The sequence below is a fragment of the Rhinopithecus bieti genome, unplaced genomic scaffold (assembly GCF_001698545.2).
Source record: "Rhinopithecus bieti isolate Rb0 unplaced genomic scaffold, ASM169854v2 scaffold_38981, whole genome shotgun sequence".
NCBI lineage: Eukaryota > Metazoa > Chordata > Mammalia > Primates > Cercopithecidae > Rhinopithecus > Rhinopithecus bieti.
In genome coordinates, this window is record NW_016819573.1 from 1,301,484 (window position 1) to 1,312,140 (window position 10,657).

General features: G+C 51.8%; 1 protein-coding gene across 1 annotated transcript in view; it reads left to right on the forward strand.

The window, feature by feature from the left end:
• Positions 1–10,657, forward strand: part of VSTM2L (V-set and transmembrane domain containing 2 like) — a 44,232-nt gene that overhangs the window by 32,188 nt on the left and 1,387 nt on the right. The window contains exon 4 of the mRNA XM_017859136.1: positions 10,448–10,657. Within this exon, the coding sequence (XP_017714625.1) occupies positions 10,448–10,657 (210 nt within the window). The remainder of the gene's footprint in view (positions 1–10,447) is intronic.

The window sequence follows — 10,657 nt, forward strand, 5'->3', positions numbered from 1 at the left end:
CGTCCTGGTGCCTTCAGGCTTGTTTCAGCAGCATTTTTTATTTGGGGAACCAACGAGGTCTAATGAGCCTGAGCCAGCTTTTTTTGGCCTATCATTACTGAGTGTTACGCCATCTCAGGGTCACTCGGTGATCTGGCACTGGGGACAGGGTGGGGGCACTCTAGCCAAAGGATTTCAGGACTGGGCAGGCCTTCTTATTTATTGACTCATTTGTTAGTAGCCACCCTCTATAAGAAGGGCCAAGCATTCACCCATTTTGCAGGTGGGGCAGCTGAGGCTCAGGAGGTCAAGGACTTGCCCGAGTCATATCAAGGGTGACTGGTGTTGCTGAGCTACCTGGCTTCAGGGCTCAAGCTCTTTGTCACCGGGCTGTGCTGCAGGTCAGTGCAGCTGGGGCCCAGGGGAGTTCAGGGAGTGACAACTTTTGTGAAGGAGGGGGCACCCAAAGCCGGTCCTGGGAGAGGCAGACAGGAGGGAGAAAGGAGGTGAATGGGGGAGAGAACACGGAGTGGAGGGGACCCGCCCGGGGACACATGTGGCCATGCAATGAGGCAAGATTTGTGCATGGGGCGTCAGGTCAGCCTGGCAGGAGGCTAGACATCTACCAGCAACACACTCAGAAAAGGCAGGTGCCCGTGGGTTATGAATGCGTGTGTGTGTGCGCGCATGCGCATGATGGGGAAGTCTTTCTAAATTCACCCTTTTTTGCTTGATTCTTCCACAACTTTTCAAGGACTTGTAGGGGAGCTCAGGTCCCCAAGTCCAATTCGACAGGGATGAACAGAGGAGCCGCACCCCCAAACCAAGGTCACCATGTGGAGACTGGGCACAGGGATCATTGGGGTGCCATGTCGGGCATCAGAGGTGGCATTATGGAGGCAGAGAGGCCAGGGAGGAGGCTCCTGCAGCCCCTTCAGGCGGAAGGGGGTGGATGAGAGAGCAAGGACCTTCAAAGCATCATTTGTGCTGTCTGGCCCAGGGCACAGTTGGGGTCTGAAAATTCAAGCCATTTCCATCCAGCTCAGGGTGGCTGTGGGTCCACCCCCACCCTCTGCCAAGGGCGCATCCATATCGAATGCCCCGTTTCTGGCCCAAACACCCATCCGTTAAGCCCAGACAGGTAGATCTGTGTGCATATTAATACCCTGTTCATCACAGCCCTTTCTCCTATAATTTTGCTTGGGGTTTAAGGAGCAGCTCTGGCAAAGGAGAGAATAATCTAATTGACTTAGAGGATTAGAATTCCAGGCTGCTGGGTCCCACATGAGGGGAATGCGATGACGCTAATTAGTTAAATAAAATAAATGTGCTCAGCATGAATGTGCAATTACCCCTACCCACCCACCTCCAGCCCCTGCAATGCCTGCACCAGCTGGGGCTCCTAGGGTCTGGTTAGGAAGCACGCAAACAGGCATGGGCCAAGCTCCTCGTGCAGACAGTGCCATAGGAACAACCATTCCTAATACACAGGTACTCTCCCTGGATTCCTGCAGTCTGAGGAGGCAGCCCAAACTTTTCTCCGTGGCCTTCAGAACTGCACGATTGCTCTGCCCACCCTCCAGCCTCACCTCCTCTTGCCTGACCTCATTCCCCCTCCCCTGCCGACCCTGGCAGCCTTTCCACCTTCCCATTCCTTCCCACCTCCAGGCCTTTGCACAGGCTGGTCCCCCTGCCTGCAAAGCTGTTTCTCTTTCTCTTCCCACTCAGCTCGGGGAAGCGTCCCTTGAACTTGTGACCCAGCTGGCGCCCCTCCCATTTCCCTGCTGGCTGTATTTCTAGTTGTCATTATCCACTTGTGTGAGTTTTTGCTTCGTGACTGTCTCTCCCAGAGATGGGGGGCACTGGGACTGAGCCTGCTTGACTCACTTTTGCATTTCCAGAGTCTAGCACAGAGCCTGGCATGGTGTAGTAGGTACCCAATAAATATTTGATGAATAACTATCACACACACAGACATACGCCCAGGCCAATGTGTGTGTGAACCATACACGTATTTATTTTATTTTATTTTATTATTTTATTTTATTTTATTTTTTGAGATGGAGTTTCACTGTTGTCACCCAGGCTGGAGTGCAGTGGCGCGATGTCGGCTCACTGCAACCTCCGCCTCCTGAGTTCGAGAAATTCTCCTGCTTCAGCTTCCCCAGTAGCTGGGACCACAGGAGCATGCCACCATGCCTGGCTAATTTTTTTTTTTTTTTTTTTTTTTTTTGGTATTTTTAGTAGAGACGGGGTTTCACCATGTTGACCAGGCTGGTCTCGAACTCCTGACCTCAGGTGATCCTCCTGCCCCAGCATCCCCAAGTGTTGGGATTACAGGCATGAGGCACTGTGCCCGGCCAGATGTTTGTACATGGACTTGCCACCACAGTGTGGATCCCATGTCTGTTCACATATGCATACCGGTGACATGACGTGAACCAGTGAAAGAGCTCATGAGGGGGCCCGGGAAGCTCAGACCCTGTGTCTACAGGGAACCGCTGAGCCAGGCAGGGACCTAGGCCCCATATTCCCATGACTTCTAAAAATCCCCATTTTAGTGGAGTATCTCCTGAGTTTTGACTATTGGGACCTAATTAGATCTTTTGAAAAACACTGTCTAAGCCAAAGAGTGCAGTCTACAGGCTGGTGGAATCCCAGAATCTCACAGGGAGATCATTTACGTGGGAGGACAGGCATCTGTGATCAAATAATAATGGTCCAAGGTTGAGGGTAAGAAAATGCTGTCAGCTTCGGGGGGCTTGGTGCGGGGAGGGCTTCGTGAACCTGCCAGGGTGGCTCTGTTGGCCTTGTGAAGATTCAGACTCTGAGAGTCGGCTGTGCTGACTGCCAGGCGGGGACTGTGAGGACACAGTGGGGCCAGCACTTAGCATCCCAGGAGCTGAGTCCTGGTTCCAGCTCTGCCACCTCCTCGACTCTCCCTTTTCCTCAGTTAGCTGTTGTTGAAGGCACATATGAAACACTTTGGAAACTGTAAAGTGCTATGGATTAGGCTATGTGAATGACAGTGGTTCCTACGGTGGAAACTTGTTAACGTGAATTTGTGACTCATAAAACTCTTATTCCTAGCAAGACAGCAGGACGTGGGCAAGGGAATAAAAAAAAAAATTCAGATGCTGGGCTCAGTGCACACCTGTAATCCCAGCACTTTGGGAAGCCAAGGTGGGCGGGTCATCTGAGGTCAGGAGTTTGAGACCAGCCTGGCCAACACAGTGAAACCCCGTCTCTACTAAATATACAAAAATTAGCCAGGTGTGGTGGTGCGCACCTGTAGTCCCAGATACTTGGGAGACTGAGATGGGAGAATCGCTTGAACCCAGGAGGCAGGGGCTTCAGTGAGCCGAGATCGCACTGCTGCACTCGTAAGGACATCATTTATGTGGGAGGATAGGCATCTGTGAGAAAATAATAATGATAATAATAATATAGCAACTAGCATTTATTGAGTGCTTACCATATGTTAGGAGCCATGACGAGCACTTTACATGAATTATCTCATTTAACTTGGGCCCAGGGAAGGGCCCTGGCTTAAAAATATCTCCCTTGGTAGCTTGCATCTGCTAAGGATTCCAACATTAGGTGGAATCATTTCCGTGGCTCAGGCAAACATTTCTGCTTATTGGCCATTTTCAAGTTCCGGAAGTTTTTCTTTCGATCTAACTAAAGTCCTTTGTGCTAGAATTGAGGTTAATTTTCCTCTTAACCAGTTTTGCAAGCAGAGGTAGTCCACAACTTCCCAATTTTAAGACGAGGTAAAATTCTCCACACATACCCTCCTTCCTGGGGGACTTCATCACTGTAAACGGCTCGTGGTTGGAAGCTGAGTTAAACAAAGATGACTCTGGAAAGACCATGGTCTCACACACACACCCTCCCTGCCCTCTGGGTGCGCCCAGTCCAGTGTGGGAGATGGGTGTTAATCCAGTAATCATGCATGATAAAAAATAGAATTACAACTGTGACCAAAATGAGGAGAGCTGCTATAACGGGGGATCTGATCTAGCCTGGGGGGCCAGGAGGGCTTCCTGGAGGAGGTGATGTTTGAGGTGAGCACTGAGGTGTGGAAGATTTGACAAGGAGTGGGGAACTTGGCTGGGTGTGGGCGCTGGAGGAATTGCTAGTGGCCAATGAGGCTGAGGGGCAGGCCGGGAAGAGACCTCAAAGGGCCTTGTCAGCCACCATGGGGGCCATCGAAGAGTTTAGGTTGGGGGCATTTTGAAAAAATTGGTCTGGCTGTCATGGAAGAAGAGGCTGGAAGGTTGTGTGGACCTGGGAGGAGGCTGGGGTGATGGCCCAGATGGGAGAAGCCCTGGACCTTGCTTTCACCAGTGCTGGGGGATGTGGATTCTGGAGAGAAGGGGAAGGGGTCTGATGGTGTTTAGAGGAGGTCAGTGGGCTCAGGGGTGGAGTGTGCAGAGTGTGGAAAGAAAACAGAAACGGCCATTGCAGAGTTTGGCTACAGCAGTAAGACCTTCTGGGGCCCAGGTATGGGGAGACCCTGAGTTGGATTCTGAACATGCTGAGGGGTCAGTGAAGTGCCGGGTGGAACTGATAGAGGCTGATTACAGGGCCCAGCCTGGGGCAGGAGCCATCTGACCCCTATTCCTCACCCCAGCACCTTCCCTGGGGCCTCCCCCTCTTCCCAGGAGGCCACGTGAAGGCAAGGGTTGGCATCACGAGTACAAATCCATTCTTCTGGCATGGCTGGAAGAAGATCCCAGCCTGCCCAATGTGAGCTGGCCTCAGGGTATCCCTGCAGTGCCCGGAAAAGCCTGGGCCGTGGGGAGAGCAGGGAGGAGGCTGAACTTGGCCCTGGTCAGGGTTCGGCCTTGTCTCTTTCAGCGTAATTAGGTGCTTAATTGCACAGCTAAGGCCTGTCGATGCGTGTGGAGGTGATTATGATTTACAGCTGGGTCACCATGTGGGGGTCTCCTTTCTCCGTGGGCTCTCCAGTTGCCCTGGAGGGCTGGGCTGAAGGGCTTTCTGCATAGTGTACGGTGGATAAAATCCAACACGCTGCTCCTGGAGTGGGATATTGGGCCCCCTCCTGTGGGAGAGGCCTCTGATGAGGTTTGGGGCTGGGTTTCCCCAAGACATGGAGGGTTAGGGGCCTCAGAAAGACATGAGAAGACTGACCTATAGTTTACTGTTCAGAAGGCTCCCAGAGCGGTGGGTAGGGTATGGACTCTGTCACCAGCTGGGTGGCCTTGAGAAAATCACTTCACCTCTCTGAGTCTCAGTGTCTTCACCTGCATCACAGGGTTATTGTGAGGTTTAAATAAGATTGATGAAGCTTGGCTGGGCGCGGTGGCTCACATCTAGAATCCCAGCACTTTGGGAGGCCAAGGCAGGGAGGATTGCTTGAGCCCAGGAGTTCGAGACCAGCCTTGGCAATACAGCGAGACCCCTGTCTCCACAAAAGCATACAAAAATTGGCCAGGAGTGGTGGTGCGCACTTGTGGCCCCAGCTACTCAGGAGGTCGGGGGGGTGCTGAAGTGGGAGGATTGCTTGAGGCCAGGAGGTTGAGGCTGCAGTGAGCCATGGTCATGCCACTGCACTCCAGCCTAGGGTGACAGAACAAGACCCTGTCTCAAAAAATAAAAGAAAGAAAGAATGATTGGTGAAACTTATCACATCATCTCACAGTGATCAGGGGCTTCTTAAACATTAGCCACTGGCACTACTGTTGCTGTTATTATTTTTGTTAAAAATATAGTATTCGCCTTCTCCAGATTGTGCTTAGAGGTGTGGACCACAGGGACTGGGAGGGAGTCGTGTCTGACATGTGTCCTCGCCCTTCGTCCTGTTGGAAGTTCACTCGCTGAGTTGCTTGATTGTGGGTTAGGGGTCTAGATTCTCTGTTAGACTGTCAGCTCATGCCAGCATTACCAGGATCTGGCTGGCTCATTGTGGTAGGCACTTGCTAAATACTTGTTGAATGAATGGACAAATTTAGCCCAGGAAAACCAAGGCCAGAGTGCTGGTGACTTGTCAGGGTCAGCGCCGGGCCTCCCATCACTCCCTGCAGTGCTCCCTGCCCTCCTCCTCTCTGAGAGAGGAAGAGCTTGTGCTTCTGAAGGCCACATCTGTCTGTTGGCAGAGGGCGTGCCAGGGAGGAGGGATCTGGCTGCCTGGGGAGCCGTCCAGGCCTTCGTGGCCCCGTCTGGGGGATGGGAGCGGGTGGGCTGAGGGCTGGGCCTCGCTTGGTGCTCCCTCCCTAGGAGCGAGTGCTCCCAGCGCTTTGCGTTATTACTCCATTAGCGCCTTGTGGGGTTGACAAATGAAGGATAATTAATATCCGTGAGGGAAGCAGATGTTGAGGTAATTCGCTCCCGCTGCGCATTTGCAGCAGCATCTCCTAACTCGCCGGAGAGAGCACGCAGGACCACAGGGCAGAGGTGATGGAGTCAGAGGGACAGGGTGGGCTCCAGCAGGGCCTGGCACTAGGGAGGAGGTGCCCCCACAGCCAGAGGGGCACCTGGGAGGGTTTCCCACTGCTTGCCATGGGGAAGTCCTGCCTGGGTCCCACCTCCGTGCCTCCGCTGAAGGCTTTCCCTCCATATAGGGGATGATGGGCAGCCAGAAAGGCTCAGCATGAGGGAGGAAGGCCAGGCTCCCCACTGCTGGACACTCTCCTCTTCCCTGTGGCCCTGCCAGCACTGGTGGCCCTCCGTGAGCCTCTCACACTACTGGGAGGGTGAGAGTGCATGGAGCCTCTTCCCAGTTCCGCCACTCACTGACTCCGTGCCTCTGGGCGAGTCACTTCTTTTGGAGCCTCAGTTTCACTATCTGCAAAGTGGGTATCATTATGGGTATTCACCCTGCCATAAAGAACTACCGGAGACTGGGTCATTCACAAAGAAGAAGAGGTTAAATTGACTTAATATTCTGCATGGCTGGGGAGGCCTCAGAAAACTTACAACAATGGTATAAAGTTAAAGGGAAGCAAGGCATGTCTTACGTGGTGGCAGGAGAAGAGGAAACGAAGGGGAAACTGCTACTTTTAAACCATCAGATCTTGTGAGAACTCACTCACTATCATGAGAACAGCATGGAGAAAACTGTTCCCGTGATCCAGTCACCTCCTACCAGGCCCCACCCTCAACACGTGGGGATTATAATTCGAGATGCGATTTGGGTGGCGACACAGAGCCAAACCGTATCATCGTGTGCATGTGGCTTAAAATTAGAAAGCATGACATCTGAGTACCACTTCAGTTGGAGAAAGAAGGTCATGGGTCCGTTCATTGCAAAAATGTTGATGATTATTTATGGAGTGCTGGGCTCTGTGATAACCACTCACATGGACAAAATAAATATTGTCCCTGCTTTCATGGCGGGTATGGTTTAGCCAGGGAGAGAACCCAAAATCAAGTCAACAGACAAATACACAATTCAAAATGAGAAGACTGCTATGCAGGAAATAGGAGGGAGTGGGGACAGGGGTCAATTTCTTGGAGGAGGTGACATTTAGGATGAATGGGAACCAAGCAGGTGAAGATGAACAGGGAACCCCACACAGGCAGAGGGCCCAGCACGCACAAAGGCCATGAGGTCAGCAAGAGTTCCCATTGGGGAGGTTGATGAAAGAGGCCTCCCCAGGGCAGATTGGTGAGATGATTAGAAGTCACACATGTGAGTGCCCAGCCCAGGCTCAGAAACATCTGCAGGCTGCATGCAGAGGCCATGCTTTCTCATCCCAGCCCCCTCACTGCAGGGGTGACCAGCAGGGGCATCCCACCTGGAGCCAGAAGCTGGGCTTCCCTCTCTAGGAGCTGGGGCTTGGCAGGAACAAGCCAGTTCGTTGTCCTTCCAGAAGGAAGAGACCAGTAGGCCACAGGTCTGAGGCCCACTCACCTGAACCTACAAAGCTGTCTGGGAAGGGGATCAGCGACTGGCAGCTGAGAACTGACCTCCACTGTTCTGTCCAGGCAGGAGAGGGACTGCGGGTGGGTTTTTATGTTTTGTTTTGTTTTGTTTTGTTTTCTCTAAGAAGAAGGGGCCAGGGAAGGAGGGAAGCCCCCTCCCACCACCATTACCCCTCTCCATAGGCCCAAATCCTTCTTCTTCTTCTTTTTTTAAAGAAAAAAACCTTTTATTTTGAGTCATAGGCTCAGGAAAAGTTTCAAAAATAGGTCATTAAGTCCCCTGTACCCGTCAGCCAGCTTCCCCAGTGGTGTATCTTATATAACTGTCCGTCTGCTTTTTCTTTTTTAATTGAAAAAAAAAAACACCTACGGCTACTTTATGTTCAGGGCAGGTTTATTCATAAGAGCTTTAATCTGGAAATCACACAAATGTCCATCGATGGGTGATCACATAAACAAATTGTGCAGTATGCATGTGATGGAATACTACACGGCAATGGAAAAGAACAAATGGATGGTCGGGCATGGTGGCTCACACCTATAATCCTGGCACTTCGGGAGGCTGAGGTGGGTTGATCAATTGAGGCCAGGAGTTCGGGACCAGCCTGGCCAACATGGTGAAACCCCATCTCTACTAAAAATACAAAAATTAGCTGGACATGGTGGCGGGTGCCTGTAATCCCAGCTACTGGGGAGGCTGAGGCATGAGAACTGCTTGAACTGGGAGGTGGAGGTTGCAGTGAGCTGAGATCACGCCACTGCACTCCAGGCTTGGCAACAGAGACTCTGTCTCAAACAAACAAACCAATAGATGCAGGCAGCAACATGGAGAAATCTCACCGATAACAGGTTGTGTCGAAAAAGCCAGGCACAGGAAAGAAGCCACACACACATACAAGAGTTCCAAAACAGAAAAAAACCTATCTATGGTGACAGACGTCAGTCAGAAAGCGGGGGACCCCAGTGGGGGAAGTATTGCTGAGTGAAGGGTGTGCTCTGGGGGGTCACGAATGTCCCATGCTTTGCTCTGGATGGTGCTTACACAGGAAACATTTCCTCGGGCTGTGTGCACTTTACTCTAAAAGTGATATTCCCATTTTAAAACAGAAATGTAAAAACCCAACCAAATAAAACAAAAAGTCAAAGTACAAAGATGAATATAACAAACATCCTTGCTCCCCCCAAGTAGAGTGAATAGTTATCAGCATCCTGATATATTTGTCATCAGCCTTTATATTGTTTTGTTTTGTTTTTTATTGTGTTATTTTATTTAATTTATTTATTTTTTTGAGACAGAGTCTCACACTGTCGCCCAGGCTGGAGTGCGGTGGTGCAGTCTCGGCTCACTGCAACCTCCGCCTCTCAGGTTGTTCAAGTGATTTTCATGCCTCAGCCTCACGAGTAGCTGGGATTACAGGCATGCACCACCACACCCCCGGCTAGTTTTTGTATTTTTAGTAGAGACAGGGTTTCCCCATGTTGCCTGGGCTCAAACTCCTGACTTCAAGTGATCTGGCTGCCTTGGCCTCCCAAAGTGCTGGGATTCCAGGCATGAGCCACCACACTTGGCCTGGTTTGGTTTTTTTTTGTTGTTGTTGTTGTTGTTTTTTGAGGCAGAGTCTCGCTCTGTCGCCCGGACTGGAGTGCAGTGGCCAGATCTCAGCTCACTGCAAGCTCCGCCTCCCGGGTTTACGCCATTCTCCTGCCTCAGCCTCCCGAGTAGCTGGGACTACAGGCGCCCGCCACCTCGCTCGGCTAGTTTTTTTTTTTGTATTTTAGTAGAGACGGGGTTTCACCATGTTAGCCAGGATGGTCTCGATCTCCTGACCTCGTGATCCGCCCGTCTCGGCCTCCCAAAGTGCTGGGATTACAGGCTTGAGCCACCACACTTGGCCTGGTTTGGTTTTTAAAAGACCGGTCTCACTCTGTCACCTAAGCTAGTGCAGTGGTGCGATCATGGCTCACTGCAAGCCTCAAACTCCCGGGCTCAAACAGTCCTCGCACCTCAGCCTCCTGAGTAGTAGCTGGGACTGCAGGCACCTCTATTATTTTTTTTTTTTAGGAAATGTACACTTTCAGACTAAATGAAGACTTTGCTTTGTAGTCTACACCAGGTCCACTTCCTCCCCTGTGTTCTGGCCCAGAGTCCACCACTGTGAGGAGGTCCTGGTGTTCCCTCCTGTCTATTTTAAACTTCCACACCTGGAAGACCCCAAAACCAGTATAGAGTAGGTTTCTGTGTTAATTTACATAAATGGCATCCCCTGGGGGCAGGCAGCAGTGAGAGCTTTCCCTCTGCTGTTTGCCACTGAGCTCACGTGCCTAGTTCTAGCTCCGTCTTTCAGACCATCTGCAGTGCTTCATGCAGGGAACAGACCACTGCATAGTTATGCAGTCTGTTGATGGACATGGCAGTTGCTTTTACTTTTTTGCTATTTAACTCACTCTTGTGCAAACCTCAGTGGGCCCTTGTGGGAGTGTTTCTGGGGCTCCAGTCCTAGGATCCTGGGACCCCCATACTCTTCTTCTCCCCCACTGTCACGGGATAGACAGGTCACGGTCTCTCTGTCACCCCCAGGTGGTCAAGGTGGTGGGCAGCAACATCTCCCACAAGCTGCGCCTGTCTCGGGTGAAGCCCACGGACGAAGGCACCTACGAGTGCCGCGTCATCGACTTCAGCGACGGCAAGGCCCGGCACCACAAGGTCAAGGCCTACCTGCGGGTGCAGCCAGGGGAGAACTCTGTCCTGCACCTGCCCGAAGCCCCTCCCGCCGCCCCCGCCCCGCCG